General features: G+C 44.1%; 1 protein-coding gene across 4 annotated transcripts in view; it reads left to right on the top strand.

The window, feature by feature from the left end:
- Positions 1 to 20,978, top strand: part of LMO7 (LIM domain 7) — a 398,841-nt gene that overhangs the window by 102,528 nt on the left and 275,335 nt on the right. For all 4 annotated transcript variants that reach the window (XM_030200597.1, XM_030200599.1, XM_030200598.1 and 1 more), the window contains exon 2: positions 12,542 to 12,612. In XM_030200597.1, coding sequence (XP_030056457.1) covers positions 12,542 to 12,612 — 71 coding nt within the window. The remainder of the gene's footprint in view (positions 1 to 12,541; positions 12,613 to 20,978) is intronic.

The following is a 20,978-nucleotide window of genomic DNA, read 5'->3' as shown; positions in this document are numbered from 1 at the left end:
CAGCATCCAGCTGAGCATGCTGTATGCTCTTTTTTTTTTTTTTTTTCTTTCAAGTCCTGTTAAAGGAAAATACATAATAGATGTAGCTAAGAAACGTGCATGTGTGTAATTTGGAGACCTAGGAGGCATATTTTCAAAGCACTTAGCCTTCCAAAGTTCCATAGGTTTCTATGGAACTTTGGAAGGCTAAGTGCTTTGAAAATATGCTAGTGTGTGAAAATATCGCATGCATGTTCTGGGTATCAAGAAATCTGAATCTACATGGTTTAGTACCATTCAACTTTTTTCTTTTGGTAGTATTTCCATAGCTTTGTCACTACTGTTGCCTGTCTTGCACTGTAGGTCTATATCTTGTCTCTGAATCTCGTCTGTAATCAGTGTATGCAACACTTTATTGAAAGTCTTTCAGTGTGCTGAGATGTTTGCCAGGTCCTACTGCATCTATGTGCTCCATCTGTGGAAGTAATTTATATACTAATGTAAATGTTCACAATAATTTGTCTCTCCTTTTTTTTTTCTTATTCAGTTTCTGTACTCCTAGCCATTTCTCTTCAGAATTAAATCCGTGAGCTATTTCTCAGGTGCAATTAATACTAATGGATTCATTTTGCACATACCATGATGGTCATGAACACTAGCCCTAAGCATGGGTGTGTTACATTCTCAGTCTTTTGCTTTTTACTAGCTTTGCATTAGGAGCTTTCTCCTGATGTTCGTAGGATGTACTATGTATGCATAACTTATTCAAGTGTGTTTGGAAATGACTTTTAATAGGGCCTGTGGCGCTCAGCATAATGGAAAATATCTCTCTGCCTCTTCCACATTTTAAGTCACGGAGTGCACTAATTGACATTTGGAGGATTTTCTTTCTCTACATGATATAAAGAATAATCACTTGGCACTGACACTTCTGTTTTCTGTGTTGCTCTTGTAAAGCACTACTTGAAATATGTGATGCTACAACTGACAATACAACAGCATCTGAAGCTTAATTGAACACTCTTGGGCAAAAACAAACAAAAAAAACAACACCCCCCCCCCCCCCCCACACACACCACCACCAAATAAAGTTTGTTGATCTGAGTAGAACAGAAGCTAAAAGACACATACTAAACATGTGATTTGCCTTTTGAAGGAGCCAAAAGTTGATGAGCCAGTTTGAATCCTACACTCCAGTTTCCCTCGTTGGTGGCCATTGACACATTTTGTTTCAATAAATATTTTAATATCTTCAAATATAGAAGTTATAAAAATCCAAAATAGATTTCTTATTAAGCCTCTATGTACTTCTTATAATCCATACGTCACAACCAGCTGTAAGAAAAGAAAAATCCAGCAACAATATCCCCCATCCCAAAACCCTCTCCCCTTACCCAGTGCACCAAAGCCCCATCTTATTTTGTGTCATCTGTGTGTAAAAAGTCAGACACCTTGGAATAGCTAGTTGAAGGCTTTAAATTTATTTAGCTGTGGTGGGTGGGCCACAGAGGGGTCCGGGAATTTCTTCTTTCACATCACTAGTGAAGAAATTGTTCTTAGATCTTGAGGTCTCAGAACTATTGCATGTCAGAGCAGTTAGATCGTCTTACCAATCCTTTTATTGGATGTGGGTAATTCTTCAGACAGTTTGTTCTGTTCTCTGTTATGTTTCCTCATTCCAAAGTCTGAAGACTTCATTAACACGAATCACCTGTAAATTGTCTAGAATTAAATTTCACATTCTATGAATATTTGAACTTGCTGTTTTCAGCGAATGTGTGATAGTAAATAGTCTCTAATGGGTGGAGACATTTTCCTTTATTTTACACATTTTTCTTTTATTCTCTGAACTCTTTGCACGATCAATATTTGAATAAGATGATAGTTGCCTCATATGAAGCAAACGACTGGTGTTTCATATTGGGAATCCTATATGCAACACATTAAAAAAAAAAACTATGAAAAGCTATGCAAGTTATAATGTGTAATTTTAAGTCAGGAGATACTGGAAGCATTTCTCACACTTTGTTTTAGCCTCAAGCATATTTACAACTTAATCTCTATTGCTAATCCAATAGTCCCATTCTATTACCATATTTTATTTTAATTTTTTTTGTCTTTTTGCACCTTTTTTTTTTTTTTTTAATTATGCAGTCAACTCATCTGCTCCCACACAGCTTCTAACAGGCTAAGGTCACAGCCTTACCTCCCTGTTATCTTCTATGGTGGGGCCAGGCATAACCAGAACTAATACTGTTGGGGCTATGCAGCTAAGTATTTGGGTTCTCAACAGAAAACTGCCCTGCCCCCTCCACATCAAATACAGACATGTATCAGTGGGGGATGGGACATGAGTGGCTGCATTGGGTCACAGCCCCCTTCTCAGTTCCCCCAGTTAACCTCCCTTTACATGTGCTATCCAGTACATATGATACTCACATACCCCCACACATGTGATCCTTCAATTATAGTACTTCCTCAATACAGTACACACAATCCAGTCACCCCCTGTCATGTAACACCTTAGTGTTACCCCTAGCACTCACCTGAGGTTAACCCTGTGGCCACCTGGAGGGTCTGGCCCAATACTGCCTAGGTCTCCCTGCACCAGTGCACGTACCCCTACACTGGCATGCCCTCCACCTGCCTGCTGTGTCCCGCTTGCCTATTTACAAATTCTCCCACCCCCAAGTTATTTCCACGGTGGTTTCTAGGGGCACTGGTGCCATAATTTTAGGGGTCCTATAGTTAATAGAAAACATCCATGGACCGAGAACACAAACTGCCAGGATTCTTAGTCAGTTCAGGACAACAGAGATAAATTAATAGATTTGTTATAAAAAAAGTAGAACAGTGAATGGTAAAAGTTTTAAGCAGCAGGTGAAATAACAAGAATTTGGTGTTAAGTAGTAAAATGTGTTCAACTAGATTTAAGTAGTACCTGGGGAGGTCAGAACCCCCCCCCCCCCCAAAAAAAAAAAAAACAAAAAAAACTGCTCACATGAACTGAACAGGGCCTCAGTGCAGAGGTGTACTCCTTCACATTCCTGACTGAGGAGTTCTAGCACATTCTGAGCCAAGTCTTTGGCTTCAGGGCCAATTGGGGCACAAAGCATTAGCACTAAGGATGTTTGACCAATGACACTGCAGGTGACTTTTGGGGAATGTAGCTAAAAAGAAAACAGACCTCTGTTAGCTATAATGCAGAGGTCAAATACCACATGCTGGCCAACCAAGGGAAATACCCTGAAGGGTGAAAGTGTTATAGGGCAGCAATACAGATCAAAATGCATGGGAGCCCCCTGTTCCACACACATCCCCCTTCAAGAGAGACCCTAGACTGTGGCCTATTTAGATCGTTGGCTGGGTCTCAACAGTCCAGCATCAGGGTAGTCCTGGCTGTCTGTTCCTGGAGAGTCCATCCACATTACCATGTTCACTGCTCTTCCGGTGCTGTACTGTGAAGTTGTACATCTGTATGGACAGACTCCTCCCCCGAAGTAGCTTTCCATTCTTTCCTGAGACTTTACTGTCATCACAGATCACAATCCATTGGTCTGGAGATCACAATCCATTGGTCTAGCTTAAAAGTCTTGCTCCTACAGATATGGTTGCAGCTTAAGGGCCCACACTAAGGCCAGGCATTCTTTCTCATTAGTGGCATACACTACCTCTTTGTCCAGGAGCTTACGACTCAGATACAAAATGGGGTGCTTTTCCTCTTACATAGTAACATAGTAGATGACGGCAGAAAAAGACCTGCACGGTCCATCCAGTCTGTCCAACAAGATAAACTCATATGTGTATACCTTACCTTGATTTGTACCTGTCTTTTTCAGGGCACAGACCGTGTAAGTCTGCCCAGCATTATTCCCCGCCTCCCAACCACCAGTCCCACCTCCCATCACCGGCTCTGGCACAGACCGTATAAGTCTGCCCACCACTATCCTCGCCTCCCAACCACCAACTCCTCTTCTCCCCACCTGCTCCGCCACCCAATTTCGGCTAAGCTTCTGAGGATCCATTCCTTCTGCACAGGATTCCTTTCTGTATATCCCACGCATGTTTGAATTCCGTTACCGTTTTCATCTCCACCACCTCCCGCAGGAGGACATTCCAAGCATCCACCACTCTCTCCGTGAAAAAATACTTCCTGACATCTTTTTTGAGTCTGCCCCCCTTCAATCTCATTTCATGTCCTCTCGTTCTACCACCTTCCCATCTCTGGAAAAGATTTGTTTGCGGATTAATACCTTTCAAATATTTGTCTGTATCATATCACCCCTGTTCCTCCTTTCCTCCAGGGTATACATGTTCAGGTCAGCAAGTCTCTCCTCATGTCTTGGAATGCAAATCCCATACTATTCTGGAAGCTTTTCTTTGCATCGCTTCAATTTTTTTACATACTTAGCAAGGTACGGCCTCCAAAACTGAACACAATACTCCAGGTGGGGCCTCACCAGCGACTTGTACAGGGGCATCAACACTTCCTTTCTTCTGCTGGTCACACCTCTCTCTATACAGCCTAGCAACCTTCTCGCTACAGCCACCGCCTTGTCACACTGTTTTGTCGCCTTCAGATCCTCGGATACTATCACACCAAGATCCCTCTCCCCCTCAGTACATATCAGACTCTCACCGCCTAACACATAAGAGTCTCGTGGGTTTCTACTCCCTAAGTGCATCACTTTGCATTTCTTGGCATTGAATTTTAATTGCCAAACCTTAGACCATTCTTCTAGCTTCTGCAGATCCTTTTTCATGTTTTCCACTCCCTCCCGGGTGTCCACTCTGTTACAAATCTTAGTATCATCCGCAAATAGGCAAACTTTACCTTCTAACCCTTCGGCAATGTCACTCACAAATATATTGAACAGAATCGGCCCCAGCACCGATCCCTGAGGCACTCCACTACTCACCTTTCCCTCCTCCGAGCGAACTCCATTTACCACAATCCTCTGTTGTCTGTCTGTCAACTAGTTCCTAATCCAGTTCACCACTTCGGGACCTATCTTCAGCCCATCCAGCTTATTTAAGAGCCTCCTGTGGGGAACCGTGTCAAAAGCTTTGCTAAAATCTAAGTAGATTACGTCTATAGCATGTCGATGATTTAATTCTCCAGTTACCCAGTCAAAGAATTCAATGAGATTCGTTTGGCATGATTTCCCTTTGGTAAAACCATGTTGTCTCGGATCTTGCAACTTATTGGCTTCCAGGAAATTCACTATCCTTTCCTTCAGCATCGCTTCCATTACTTTTCCAATAACCGAAGTGAGGCTTACCGGCCTGTAGTTTCCAGCTTCTTCCCTATCACCACTTTTGTGAAGAGGGACCACATCCACCGTTCTCCAATCCCTCAGAACCTCTCCCGTCTCCAAGGATTTATTAAACAAATCTTTAAGAGGACCCGCCAGAACCTCTCTGAGCTCCCTCTATGTTCTGGGGTGGATCCCGTCCGGTCCCATGGCGTTGTCCACCTTTAGCTTTCCAAGTTGTTCATACACACTCTCTTCTGTGAACGGTGCTATATCCACTCCATTCTTAAATGTACTTTTGCCAGTCCCTCGTGGTCCTTCTCCAGGATTTTCTTCGGTGAAAACAGAACAAAAGTATCTGTTTAGCAAATTGGCCTTTTCTTCATCTTTATCTACATAGCGGTTTACTGTATCTTTCAGTCTCACAATTTCCTCTTTAGTCATTCTCCTTTCACTAATATACCTGAAGAAATTTTTGTCGCCCCCTCCTTACATTTCTAGCCATTTGTTCTTCTGCTTGCGCCTTCGCCAGACATACCTCTCTTGGCTTCTTTCTTCTGCTATTCACTTGAATGAGCACAGCCCCAATGCCATATGTCGAGGCATCAGTCAACTACGAATCTTTGATGGTAGTCCGGTGTAGCTAGTACTGGAAAGGTAGCTAATGCAATATTTAAAGTTTGAAAGGCTGCTTCACACCCTGGTAACTAGGAAATGATTCAGGGGCAATCTTTTTAGTCAGGTCAGTCAGGGGCTTGGCTATGGTGCTATAGTGAGGCACAAACATTTTGTAATACCCTGTTTTACCGAGGAAGACCAGTATTTGCTTTTTGGTTTGGGGGGGGGATCCAATTTTGTATAGCTTCTACCTTAGCTGGCTTAGGCTTTAACTATCCACCACTCTGTGTCCTAAGTACTGGACATCTGACATTTACTGGGTTTGGTCAGGTGGGCTTCCTGGATCTGGTCTAGCACTCCACTTAAGGTTTAACGGTTTTTATTTGGGATTAAAAAAATAAATAACAACTGAACAACAAGTCTAAGCAATGGCAACAATCTGTGATGCAATAATAAGCAGACAAAAAGAAAATAGTGAGTAACATGCCTTAGTACTCTACTTAAATGGATCAGATGGTCATCCCAAGTCTGACTGTACACAGCAATGTCATCGAGATTCCAGGAGCACACTAGGGCCTAACAAATGATAGACCAAGCACTGGATTGTACCAAGGGCATTTTTCAATTAAATTGGCATCACAGTAAATTCATAAAAGTCAAATGGGGTAATAAATGCTAATTGCTTCTAAGCAGCAGCCAATAGGGGAATCTGCCAGTACTCTCGACTAAGGTCCATCATGGTCAGGTACTGGGCCCCAGCTGAGTGGTCTAGCAACTCGTCCATCTGGGGCATTGGATAACCGTCAGATACAGTACATTCATTAAGCCTTCTATAATCCACATAGAAGCAGGTTGTGCCATCTTTGTTAGGGACAAGAACTACAGGGGAAGCCCAGGGGACTACCTGATAATACCTAGGCCTAGTATTTCATCAGTCTCTTGCTTCATTTGCTTCTTCATCTCAGCAGATAATCGATAAGCGCTCTGCTTCAGTGGTTTATGGGCACCAGTGTCTATATTGTGAATAGCCAAATGAGTAATTCCTGGTTTATTGAAAACACATTGGCATACGTTTGCAGTACTGTTTTCAGCTGCTGTTTCTGGGTGGGGGTTAATTGCTCTCCCACTACTAGAGTAGATCTCTCCAGTAATGTCTCTGCTAGGAGATCAGGTATGGGTTCACTATTCTGACACTCCTCTGGTGGGCTACCTACAGCTAGCACCATGGCTGTGTGATCTGCATAGGCCTTTAACATTTACATGAAAGGTAGACTGCTTTCTAGTTTGAGTCCATAGATAAAACATAGTTTGTGCCATTTAGGTGCCATATGACCTTGTAAGGTCATGCCCAGTTATTTTGATGTACTGGGACTAAAACAGTTACCTGCTGGCCCTCAAACTCTTTCAGGCTTTATGATCATACCAAGTCTTTTGCTTAGTCTGGGAGGCCTGCAAGTTATCTCTGACAAAGCCCATGAAGTTTTCTAATCTCTGCCGCATATTGACCACATATTCAATTACAGGGGTGTCAGACCCCTTCCCAATGATCAAGGGATCCTCTCACCCTCCAGCCATAGAGCAGCTCAAATGGTGAGAATCTGGTAGACTCTTGGGATATTTCTCTATATTCAAACCTGTCTCAGTCTCCTGACTCCACAAAAGCCTTTTAGTATATGCTTTAATGTCCCATTAAATCTCTCCCCCAACCCATTAGTTTTGGGTTGTTATGGGGTGGTACAGACAGATTTAACTCCACACTGTGTCAAAAGATTTTGGATCAGCTCTGACACAAACTGTGCCTCTTAAGCTGAGAGTATTTCTTGTAGATATCCTACTTGGGAAAATATTTCTAGCAGAGCAGTGGCAACTTTCTCTGCTTCTACTACTGCTTTTGGAATACCTGGTAGCAAAGTCCACCACTGTCGGTACATATCTTTCCCAACCCAGCTAAAGACAGCTAGCAGCCCCACTGAATCCTTGTCTATCCTCTCAAATGGCTCACTGATAATAGGTAAGGGTTTCAGGGGCACCCACTCTGCCAAGCATCACAGTTCGACAGTAGTCTGCTATGGCTCAAGATGCTCCCAGCCAATAGAAGTTCTGTGTCAGTCTGGTGTGTGTGTTTCACTTCCTGATGGCCTGCTAGTGAAATGTCACATGCAATCTGCAGGAGGAGTTCTGTATGCTTTGGGCACTATAAGCTGTCTGCTTGCTGTCCAGAGCCTGATAGGATCAATGGGATCAATCTTTCTGTACAGCAAGCCCCCCTTCCATAGGACGTGATCTTCATGGGTCTCATGGGTTAGCTGACATGCCCTCTGCCACAGGGCTTCCAGGTCAGGGTCAGAATGTTGTCCTTCCTGGAAAGCATGTCTGTCCTACATCAGTATCCATAGCTGGAAGGGACTCTGCTGGTGACTATCAAATCAGGGTCAATGGTCTGATCAATAGGTGTATCAGATAAATCAGGCTGTCCCATACTCATGGGCCTGGTCAACTCAGGAACTGGTTCTGCTAAACAGTGGAGCACTCCCTCCCGTGCTTGGTCAGCAAGTTCCACCTAGACAGGCTCAGGTTCTGGAACGGGAGAGGTGGTCTCTGCTGTTTTTTTTTTTTTGTTTGTTTGTTTTGTTTTTGTTGGGCCACCTGTGTCTTACCCTGGGTCACCATGGTGGAAACACTGACTCCGCTGTCAAGGGTAATGCTTATTGAACCCATGTCTGTTCCACTCAGCATTGGTACCAGCATGTTTTTCATTATTCCTACTTCTCTGTATCCAGGCTTGGTATCCCAATCCAGGTATACTTGAGCAATGGGCAGAGTCTCTCTGGATTCACCGGCTAACACTACATCTGCAGTGCACCCTGGAATTTGGCATCCTCCGGCACCAACTCTGGTCGTAATAAGGTCATGTTAGAGCCATTGTATGTGAGCCCATTTACCTGGGTCTGATTCACAGTTACTGGGACACAATAGTGTGCAGAAACTAATCTGCTTTCTTGACAAATGACCAGTAATGTTTTGTGCTGTGGCTACTGTGTAGGCCTCCTCCATGGTGCTGGAACTGCCCACGAAAGTTCCCAACCTCGGTGTAGGAACTGGAGTGCTCTTCAGTGTAGGCTTGTTTTTATCTGGGCAATCTGTTTTGAAATGTCCTGTATACCTACACTGGTAACCAGGACGTTTGCGCCTAAAACCCTTAGGTTTGCCAACTGTCTCTGAGGTTGCAGGAATATTCAACTTAGGGCCTTGATTACCCTTGGATCCTGGCTGCTGCGGATATGGATGGCTTCTGTTTGCCAACCAGGGCCAATTAGCCACAAAGATATCGTTCAACTCAGCTGCCTTCTCTGAAGTACGGGGCTGGTGATCTTGAACATGTTCCCTTGTCTCTGGATAACTGCATTGTAGAAACTGCACCAGGTTCATCAGGTTTTGGCAGTCCCCCAGGGTTTTAACCTCAGATCCATTGAGCCACTGATAGTGATGGTATCTTAGCTGGATCACAAACTCGCTGTGGGTATCATAAGCCCTCTTTTGCAAATTCTGAAACTTTAGTCTGTAGGTTTTGTGGGTAATGGCATAATGGTTCAACAAAGCTTTGTACACCTTCTCAAATTGGGAGCACGTGGAAGTCTTGCAAGGCCACCGCTTGAAATCTCAGCAGCCATTTTAAAGAAGTGGCAGCAGTGGGCAGGAAAGAGTGGGGTTCTTTCCTACCCAAAAGAGGTCCCTAGACCACCAGGTCTGTTAAGGTAGGCCAGGGGAGAGGTTTGATATGCTGCATATGGATGGGAGGGAGAGAAGGGGACAAGCTGCATATAGATAGAGGGAGGAGTTGATATTCTGTATATGGATGAGAGGGAGAAGGGGAAAGCTGCACAGGGATAGGAGGAGGAGAGACATACTGCATGGATGCGAGGGAGAAAAGGGAACATGCTGCTCATAGGTGGGAGGGAGAGAAGGGGTAAGCTGCACATGGGTGGGAGGGTGAAAAGAGGGAGTCATGCTTCTTATGGATGCTTGCTTTTTTGGAAATGTACATATTTTTCTAATTTTGTATTTAGCAGAGTACAGAAGAAAATGCTTTTCTGTTACCTTTACCAGTATTTTCACCGCTTATGGAATCTGGCTTGCTTGGGGGGTCAAGGTGATTGTGTGGCATGGTATGGTACGGGCTGGGGGGGCAGGGCTGCATTTTATTTTTTGTGTATCTGCAAATATGGTAACACTACTTGGATACAAACCAGAGATTCCAAGGATGGACTGCCTGAAAGAGTAAGATTTAAGGCAATGTGTCCAAGATATACATTTACAAGTTTTATATGTAGAAAAAGCAAAGTAAAATATTTTAGCTTTTTTGGATTCTTCTGACACAATATAGGCAGAGTGGAGGCAGCAGTAGGATGGAGTTAAAAGGAATTTGCCCAAGGAATTTAATAGTTAGCAGGCTAAATTATATGAACTGAGAACTTCAAAGGAAAGCTTTATTTATGAGACTGTGCTCACCAGGGACACACAAATAAACACAAGTACATGCAGTTTCTAGCTGTCTTCTTGTGCTGTCCTGCTGCTCATGCCGTCATTCAGGCAGTGCCCCTCCTTACTAGGTCAGCCTACCAGCATGTAAAATTCTGGCATTTGTTGTCAGTCCTTTTCCTCAGCTGACAGCAGACCCTGGAGTAGCCTAGTGGTTAGTGGGGTGGAGGAGTAGCCTAGTGGTTAGTGCAGTGAACTTTGATCCTGGAGAACTGGGTTCGATCCTTGTGACTCTGGGCAAGTCACTTAACATTCCATTGCCCCAGGTACAAATAAGTACTTGTATATCCTGTATAAACTGCTTTGAATGTAGTTGAAAACCACAGAAAGGCAGTATATCAAATCCCCTTTCCCTTCACACTTTCCCAATTCTTCAGTCTTTCTCCTTGTCAACAATCTCAGCCCCAGGACACTGATTCTCTTCAAAGATCCTGAGCAGAGCTTTCCCCCACAGCCCTTGCACAAAGTTTTAGAATCCTGAAAAAATCCAGACGGTTGGGCAATCCTAGCCTCTTGAATCCTGAGCACATCTGACAAGCCCTTCCCCCCCTTAAACTTTTAGTTTTGAGCACAAGCCCAGTTAGCCTATGCCTTTGACTTAATCCGGCTGTGCTTGTCCTGTGCACTTTTCATTCTCCTCCTCATTAAGTTGCACTCACCTTTTTCCAACTCGCATTTTGCTCTCCTCCTGTACCACATCTCCCTCCCCCCCCCCCCCCCCCCCGGTCTTATTCCTATTTTCTGTCCTTGTTTCTCATCTTTCTACCCTTCAATCTCCCTTAACTCTTGTTTCTCGTTGGCAGACTCTTTGAGAAGGAACTTCACTCACCCAGTGCTCTCTTGATTCGAATTTCTTGCCAAAGGTTTGGGAACCCCTGTTCTTCCTAAACCATTCCCTTTACCTTTACCCTTCTTAGCCTCTCATCTTTCTTCCCCAGTGCTCCTTCATCTTTTGTCCAGCCTCATTCATCTACTCTTCAGTGCTTTCCCACCTTATGCGCATTCATCCTTCCTCAGTATTCATCTGCAAACCTCTCCCCTCCACCCAGTGCTCCCTTACATAGTTCTAGGTAGGATTTTCTTAGTCTTTCACTTTGTTCTTCTGACACCCTGCTGCAGTTTCCACTTCATGAGGGGGAATGGAATAGGTAGCAGACTGCATGCCAGTCTTCTTTGAATTCAGAGTAATTTTGGTTCTCTTCTGAGGGACTAAGCTAGTGGGGGTAGCAGATTGATCAGCACAACCTCCTGCCCCTCCCCAAAGGGCTGGTAGCAGAAACAGCAGTTTAGCACTATGCCATTGGGAGATGTGCACTGATCTTGCAGTAATCAGATTGGCCATGCGACTTCAGAAAATGATGTGTCCTGAAGCACTGCTCCTGCTGCTGGCTCTGGGGTACAGTCACGTCCATATCAGTGCATCAATATGGCACAATCAAAATGGAGTGGAAGCATTTAGTTTAAGGGTTTATTTGTTTTTTTATTTATTTATTTATTGCATTTGTATCCCACATTTTCCCACCTATTTGCAGGCTCAATGTGGCTTACATAGTTTTGTTAACATTGTCATTACAGGATAACAGATACATTTAGTATTGTGCAGAGATTAAGTAAGGGAAGAAAGGAGAAGGAAGGGAGTGATTAGGGTAATTATAGAAGGTGGGCTTTCTTAACTGAGTGGGTTGGTGAGGTGGATTAGTGTGGCAATAGGTTCTCATTGTAGGTCTTGTTGAAGAGAGATGTCTTCAGAGATTTGCGAAAGCTGCTGGCCTCTTCTGAAAACAGGTCAGATTGGCCAGCTGGCAACCAAACCCAAAGTGATCCGCTCGCCATGGTACCTTTTGGGATGCTGCCACAGTTCTTTGGCAATGTGGATCTTACTAAAATATGGCTTTCAGTTAGCATTGTATATTTGCTGCAGAGAATATTTGGAAAGAACATTACTTGTGTACAAATTTGTCAGCAGTACCTGTGCAGAGTTGTTTGTAAAATACAAACAATAGGCAATTGTTAGAGATGATAATACATTATATGGTCTTTATCTGCCTTCTCTTACTATGTTATTATGATGAAGGCAAGTCAGATGCTGCTGCTATGTATTTTTGCATTATATAAAGTGATTAAAAGTATTTGTTTTTTTTCTTTTTCAGGAAGTTACTGGGAAAAGCTTTGGAAACAAGGATTTTCGATCGGCTCTTGAAAATGGAGTTCTGTTGAGTGAGTAAGTAATCTGTTATGTACATAACTTTTTTTGTGGTTTTAATACTGTATTTTTTGTGATTTACTGCATGAAAATTCAAATAGGTCAAACTTGGCAAATATTTCATAGAAAACTGCAGGTTGTACTGAACACTGCACTGGGTAAGTAGCGATTCTGCACATTGTTAAAGATCAAGGGGCTGATTCACATTTTGTTTTTCCAACACATGGAATATTGGGGAAAAATATGCTATGAAAGTTCATGTTTGGCAGCAAAATAACTCTTCAAAGAAAGGATGGAAAGTCATTGACTTTGGAACTATCTCTGAGGGAACAACTGTTCATGGGTCAACCAATGTTCACTACATTATTATGGGTGAAAGAATATTAATGGGGGTGGAGTGGGGGGCTGAAGCACCAGAATGGTATATTTTTCAATCCGTCTTATACATTAAGTTAATCCTCCCTCACCAGTCCTTTCAGACTTCATCTTCCTCTTCACGTTTGCATTCACATCACCATGGTACTAGTAGGGATGTCCACGAGCAAAAAAGCGTGTGTGATGGGTTCATTTGGCTTTTCTTTAGTTTTTGGCTGGCTTTTTTTTCTTCGTTTCATTTTGCTTCACACACCTACTCATTTTAATAACTTTAAGTGCTCCTTGGAAGGAGACCTCTTGTGACCTTCAAGGCGGTGCTCAAAACCTGGTGAGTTTACAAGCATTTTTTCCATCGACTTCATCCCAGTGCTTCTCTTTGCACCAGCAGTCTGCTTCCTACTCCCCTGACCTGAGACCCTCTCATGTCCCAGCTCTTTGTTAATTTTGTGCTTGGAATTTTAATGTTGTGCTATGTGCAATCCCACCTTCTATTGTGTCTGTCAGTTCAGGTTTACATTTGTTGTATGCATGACGTTCATTTTCTTCTATTATGAAAGGCAGTATAACAAATGTTTCAAATCTGTGCATAAATGAATTCTGCTTGTTAATTCATAGGCTAATACATATGCAAAAAGTTTTGCATATCCTAAAATTAAAGTGCCCTAAGAAAGGTAAAATGTAGATTCCTATCCTCATCAACCCTCTCTACGGATATGAGATCTATCATTTATCCAGTAGATGGTCCTTGTAGTGGATCAGTGTATTCATGACTGAGGGGCAAAGAGGAAAGTAAACATTTGGTTGTGAGTCCTAAGGGCAAGGAGGAAATGTCTTTCAGGGCGCTCAGATAACTTGTCTCAGTTTCTCTTCTGCCAGTCTCATTCAAGGGCAGATGATCAAAAGCCTCATGCTGTTCCAAACAGCGCTCTAAAAATAGCGCTGGAACAGCACAGGACTTTACCGCCCCTATGATCAGAGATAATTGCATGCAAATTTAAGCACTCTATTCTCTAGGGTAAAAGTGCGGGAGGTTTGTACCTGAGCGCAATCCTCCCACACTTATTTCACTGACCTGTCAAACACAAGGGCTAGAGGTCCATGGGACCACCAGACCCTAATTGCCCACACCCTGAGCCAAGCAAAATGGGGGCTGGAGGTGTGGCGGACCTCCGGTCCCCCCAACCCCCCTAACCCCTCTCAGCATCCCCTCAGATGTCCCTGGTGGCCCAGTGGGCCGCGGTCAATCCCCCCCCCCACCTGGTGGTCTAGTGGCCCTTCCCCACCCCCATACCTTCAGTTGGAGGAAGGAGATGGCCTCTCTCCTCTTCCATCGGTGTTGCTTTGAAAATGGCGGCGCCCAGCCCTGCCCAGTGCATCCTGGGATGTGCTAGGCAGGGCTTCACACAATGATGTAGGGTTTGCTGCAGCCAGCGAGCCAATCTTGTGCGCTGGTCGCTGATCATTGGGGATGAATAGGTTTAGCATGCATTTGCATTCTACTTGCGCTAAAAGCCCTGTTTTGCATGCATTTGCATGCTAGTTGTGTTCAGATCCTGCGAGCGCATTGTTTCATGTGCTCGGGGGCTCTGATCATGGGGTGGTAGCAAACACAGGTGCTAGTATGGCGCTACTACTGATCATCAGCCCACCAGAGAAATCAAATTGCTCCAGTAATGTTGTTTAATCCAGGAATCTCCAGGCTATTGACCCTCCCACCTTATCATCTAGTATTTCTAATCTCCTCCCCGCCATCATGTCCTCCGAGTCTGTCGACGAGGCTGTCTCCGCTTACAATGCCACTCTCTCCTGTGCTCTGGACACCCTTGCACCATCCACCTCCCGTCCCACAAGGCGTACTAATCCCCAGCCCTGGCTGACCCCTTGCATCCGTTACCTTCGCTCCTGCGCCCGATCTGCTGAACGCCTCTGGAGGAAATCTCGCACCCATTCAGATTTCCTTCACTACAAATTCATGCTATCCTCCTTCCAGTCCTCACTATTCCTTGCCAAACAGGACTATTACACCCAATTGACTAATTCTCACAGCTCTAACCCTCGTCGTCTCTTCGCCACCCTAAGCTCCCTCCTCAAAGTGCCCTCCGCTCCCACCCCCCCTCACTCTCTCCTCAATCACTGGCTGACTACTTCCGCGACAAGGTGCAAAAGATCAACCTTGAGTTCACTACCAAGCCACCTCCTCCTCTTCGCCCTTCAACCCTCTCCCTCAACCAACCAACCCAGACCTCCTTCTCCTCCTTTCCTGATATCTCTGAGGAGTAAACCGCCCGCCTTCTTTCCTCCTCAAAATGCACCACTTGTTCCTCTGATCCCATCCCCACCAACTTACTTAACACCATCTCTCCTACTATCACCCCCTCCATCTGTCATATCCTCAACCTCTCTCTCTCCACTGCAACTGTCCCCGACACCTTCAAGCATGCCGTAGTCACGCCACTCCTCAAAAAACCATCACTAGACCCTACCTGTCCCTCCAACTACCGCCCCATCTCCCTCCTACCCTTCCTCTCCAAGATACTTGAGCGCGCAGTCCACAGCCGCTGCCTTGATTTTTCTCTCCTCTCATGCCATCCTCGATCCGCTTCAATCCGGTTTTCGCCCTCTTCACTCAACAGAAACAGCACTCTCTAAAGTCTGTAATGACCTGTTCCTTGCCAAATCCAGAGGCCACTACTCCATCCTCATCCTCTTCGATCTATCCGCCGCTTTTGACACTGTCAATTATGACTTACTTCTTGCCACATTGTCCTCATTTGGGTTCCAGGGCTCTGTCCTCTCCTGGTTCTCCTCCTATCTCTCCCACCGCACCTTCAAAGTTCACTCTCATGGATCTTCCTCCACCCCCATCCCCTTATCTGTTGGTGTTCCCCAGGGATCTGTCCTTGGACCCCTTCTCTTCTCAATCTACACCTCTTCCCTGGGCTCCCTGATCTCATCTCATGGTTTCCAGTATCATCTCTATGCTGATGACACCCAACTGTATCTCTCCACACCAGACATCACCGCGGAGACCCAGGCAAAGGTATCGGCCTGCTTATCCGACATTGCTGCCTGGATGTCCAATTACCACCTGAAACTGAACATGTCTAAGACCGAGCTTATCGTCTTGCCACCAAAACCCACTTCTCCTCTTCCTCCACTTTCTATCTCAGTTGATAACACCCTCAACCTCCCCGTCTCATCTGCCCGCAACCTCGGAGTCATCTTTGACTCCTCTCTCTCCTTCTCTGCGCATATCCAGCAGATAGCCAAGACCTGTCGCTTCTTCCTCTTTAACATCAGCAAACTTCGCCCTCTCCTCTCTGAACACACCACCCGAACTCTCGTCCACGCTGTCATTACCTCTCGCCTGGACTACTGCAACTTACTCCTCACCGGCCTCCCACTTAGCCATCTATCCCCCCTTCAATCTGTTCAGAACTCTGCTGCACGTCTCATATTCCGCCAGAACCGATATACTCATATCACCCCTCTCCTCAGGTCACTTCACTGGCTTCCGATCAGATACCGCATTCAAGTCAAGCTTCTACTTCTTACCTACAAATGCACTCAGTCTGCTGCCCCTCACTATCTTTCTACCCTCATCTCCCCTTACGTTCCTGCCCGTAACCTCCATTCACAGGATAAATCCCTCCTCTCACTCTCAGTACCCTTCTCCACCACCGCCAACTCCAGGCTTCGCTCATTCTGCCTCGCCTCACCTTCCTGAGCCCTTACGCCAAGCCCCCTCCCTGCCCATCTTCAAGTCTTTGCTTAAAGCCCACCTCTTCAATGCTGCGTTCGGCACCTAACCCTTATCGTTCAGTGAATCCAGACTGCCCCAATTTGACTGCCCCTATTGGACCGACCGTTCACTTGTCTATTAAATTGTAAGCTCTTTGAGCAGGGACTGTCTCTCTTTGTTAAATTGTACAGCGCTGCATAACCCTAGTAGCGCTCTAGAAATGTTAAGTAGTAGTAGTAGTAATTACAATATACTGGGTGACTTAAAGCATTTTGTCTCGTTTTCTCTGCCGTATATTGGTGAAAAAATAAAACTCACAGATTGGAGTTCTTGACTCTTTTAATTCTCAACATTTCCACATGCTTTAAGCTGCTTTGGACAAGATGTTCCTGTAACACCTTGGTAAAGGGTTCCTCACTGGCTTCTCTGTAGGGACAGTGTCGTCAAATGGGTTAGTTTTGTGCAATGTAAAAATGTTTGAAACTAGCAAATGAGCTACTCACCAAAATAGAAGAACACATTGCTAGTGAAACCCAAGAGTGAGTTAACTTTATTCCTAGTACAGAATTTGTTTTACTACATTTAATATTTAATACCCACTTCTTAATTTTATATGTTTTATTAAAGTGTTTGTCATACAAATAATACAAAAGTGAACACTAAAGCAAACAGAAACCCCCCAAAAATAAACACAAATATGTGAAAAAAAAAAAAAAAAAGTCAGCATAACATAATCAGAGGTCCATGGCAATACCTGTAAACAAATAGTATGGATACCCCAGGTCAATGAGTGCTATGTGGCTCCTGGCAATAATTCTGAAATTCTTCTCCGTTAATATGATTGCCATAATATTCCTATGCACCTTATCTGTTATATATACTCTGATTCTCTATTCCATCAATGTGATTGTAGTTGTATTATATTGTAAGCCACATTGAGCCTGCAAATAGGTGGGAAAATGTGGGATATAAATGCAGCTAAATAAATAAACAATACTCAAAAGTAGAAGGAGAAAAAGGACCTCAGAATCCTAATCTGAAGCACATAGCTTTCAGCTAATAATCATTGGTCCTTAAAATGTCTTTGTGCAATCTGTTTTGACCATGTATTGAAAAAATGCCAAGAGGAGGCCTTTATTTTGCATCAAGAAATTCTGCGTTCTTGGTATACGCTTTTAATTATATGTGCAAAACTAAAGAACCTCACTCCTAAGCCAGGGTATGTGGAGTATAAGTATGATCTGTCTCAAGTTTACTAACATTCATTGTGGTATTTGCATCATACCAAGAGTTTTTTCTGGAGTTCATAACATGCAGTATGTATAGGTAAATTATCAAGCTGTCCTTGAATTTCACTGTGAGACCAAGGAGACCTGGCGGAAATAGGGCACCACTAGCTGACACTGGTGAGACGACCGACCGGAGGGCTCAAATAGGGATGTAAGAGACCAAGTGACAAGCCAAGAAAGAGGGAAAACCAGATTGACAGATCTTTCAACTTTTCAAAGCCACATTCTCTTTTGATGTGGTCACGTGAAGAAACTTGGGTATCTAGGGTACAGAATTACATTGGTTTCATCATTTGGGAGGATAAAAATTTGTAACTACTGGCCAGTAAAGTGGCATAATGAGTTCATGACTAAACTCTTTGAAATAAACAGAGTAATGAAATAAAGGTCATTCTGTCATCTAGAGTTTGTGAAGATACCCTAAATATACAGCTAGGTGTTAGACAAGACCATTTGAAAGCACCCATGGTCTGTGTACTGTTCTGGGCATAGTACAGTGTAGCTTAAACAGCCAGCATAAACCATCCTGAAGTAGAAGTTTCTCCAGTAAACTCTCAATTCTTAAGCAAATCTTCTTTATTGTAGTACTCAGAATAAAGAAAATCCAATTTACAGCTTCTCCTCTCAGCTGGGCTGAGGTTCTGGCCATCTCCCTGCCTCTGAGATGGCTAGATACAAACTCTATGGGCAGAAGGCCACAATTTTTTTTTACAAGCAACTGAACTGTAACACTGAAGGAAAATAAGGGGGAGAACACCTCAAACTGGGAGCAAGTCTCCAGGGGCAGTCCTTGGAATGCCTTGAGTGCTCTACCGGTGAGCTTTCTTCCCAGATAGGTCACCCAGTCTTTCTGAGGAATCTTATTGAGGCGGTACATTTTTTCAAAGGCAGTTAGATATCCATCTATGTTACCTCGAACATCATCAAACTGCGCAAACAAGTTGGGCCCAATCCGGGCTGTGGATCATGCTTCTGGTCTTGGTGCAAGGGTCGGGCTGGAGCTTTGGATTCGAGCCATTTCCATCTCCAGCTTCATTTTCTGCAGCTAGAATTCCTACTCATGCTCCTGCCGTTGCTCTTACCGTTCTTGCCACTGCTGGTCTAGCTGCTGTTGCTCTATCTTGTAGATCTGCTGGATCTCAGCTAGTGTGGCATCTGGCCCCAAGGAGTCTGGTCTCCTCTTAGGAGAACTCTGCACAGGCTGGTCCTGCGTCTCCTCGCTGAGGTCATCCGGTTGCTTTTGTGTTAAGACAGGTATCTCCAGTGCCTGCTGGCCACTGCCAGTCACCATCAGCATACTGGTAATCTCCTAACATCACCAAAAAAAAAAAAAAACAAACTCTGAACTTGAAAGGGACCCTGTTACTGCTGCACTTGTTCACTGTGCTCTGTGTCTGGAAGTTACAGAGAAAAAAAAGACTCTGAACCACTCGGGATGGTGACCCTCATACCACACACTGAGCCGGACAATCCTACCACGCTGCTACCAAAAAAGGAGGACAAAGGTCTGTCACGAAACATCTAGCCACCCACCTGGAGTTACCCCGCAGCCACTTAGACCATCCCCAGGACAGATTTAAAAGTATACCGCTGCTTGCTTCCTGCTTGTGTTAAAGAAAATGAACATTCAGTTCATGCAGCAAAGAAACACCACCTGCTGACCAAATAGGAGAAGTACACTTCAGGACATAATCAATGCAGGACAATATCAAATTATTTTACAGGCTTAAAATAATGTTTCTTCACTCTACCCATCTCTGGTTAAGTCAAGATGACAAGATCTCACTGTCCAAATCAAAGTGAAGAACAGGCAGCAGTTCACAAACAAAACTAGGGCTCTAGGAAGGCCTGTGAGTTACTTATGCATTCCTCTAGTAAAGATAGCAGTGCGCCCTTTAAGGGCTAGAACATAAATGTTTCTGAGATTTGATTTGTACTTTATTGCAGCAGACACAATTTGTAACTGTAGAACTAAGGATCAACAAATATGCTCTAGATACCTTATTGGTGACTAGCTTTTCTGAGCAAGTCTCTTCAGGCCTAAGAGGAAATAGCTCTGTTGCCCTGGGTTTAAATAGTAAGATTGGGCCCTGATGCTCAAAAGTAAACATGGACACGAGGCCATTAGTGCCGTACTAGCACCTGCATTTACCTGTGCAGAAAATTCAGAGTCCCAGAGTACGGGAACAAATTAGCGTGAAGGTGAACAACGCAAGTAGCATACTAATGTAGTTTAGCTTATTGTTAATGAGATCATTTGTATTTCTTCACAAGGCTCAGAAAATAACGCCTTAAACAAAACTGCCTCACTGCTGCTGCAAAAAAACGCCAGATCAGAGCAGGCGTTAGGGTGCTGGAAGAGAGGATTTCATAATATTCTCATGCTTGCCTCATGATTCTGCAAAATCTGCTGGCTTTGATTGCTTTTGGAGGGAGAAAGAAGCCTGACCAAGCTTTTAAGGGCTGGTCGTGAGAAAACAGCAGACCCAAGCAAAAGCACACATTGGTGTCTGTTTCTTGCATCTAAGCTTTAAAAAAAAAAACAAAAAAACTTAGGTAGCAAAAAACACACCAATGTTCGTTCGGGGTTTTACCAGGCACCTGTGCACAGGAGCCGAGCTTACCGTGAAACTGTTCTGCAAATGCATCAAGCACAATCCTCCTGCTGAACTTTCTGATGTTCAGTGCTATGAGCGTGCCTATTTTTGCATCTCATTAGCATTGAGCATTAGGGCGTTGTTGTTCAGTGTTGTGTGGCACTATTTTTATGGCACTGTTTGGAGCAGCACTGGAGTTTTGAGCATTGGGGCCTCCGCTAGGTATGAGGTTCTTTTTACCTTGTTACAGCTCAATACAGCGAAATGGGCAGGGGAGATGGCTGGTTGACAGGATTTATTAGGTTCATTTTTAAAAAATTTCACAGATGTAGATTCATCATCCACATTTATTTGCACTGGAAAAGAATGAATCTTCATGCA

Source organism: Microcaecilia unicolor, chromosome 4 (genome assembly GCF_901765095.1).
Source record: "Microcaecilia unicolor chromosome 4, aMicUni1.1, whole genome shotgun sequence".
Taxonomy (NCBI): Eukaryota; Metazoa; Chordata; class Amphibia; order Gymnophiona; family Siphonopidae; genus Microcaecilia; species Microcaecilia unicolor.
Note: the sequence above shows the minus strand (reverse complement) of the source record. Positions and strands in the feature narration are given on the sequence as shown.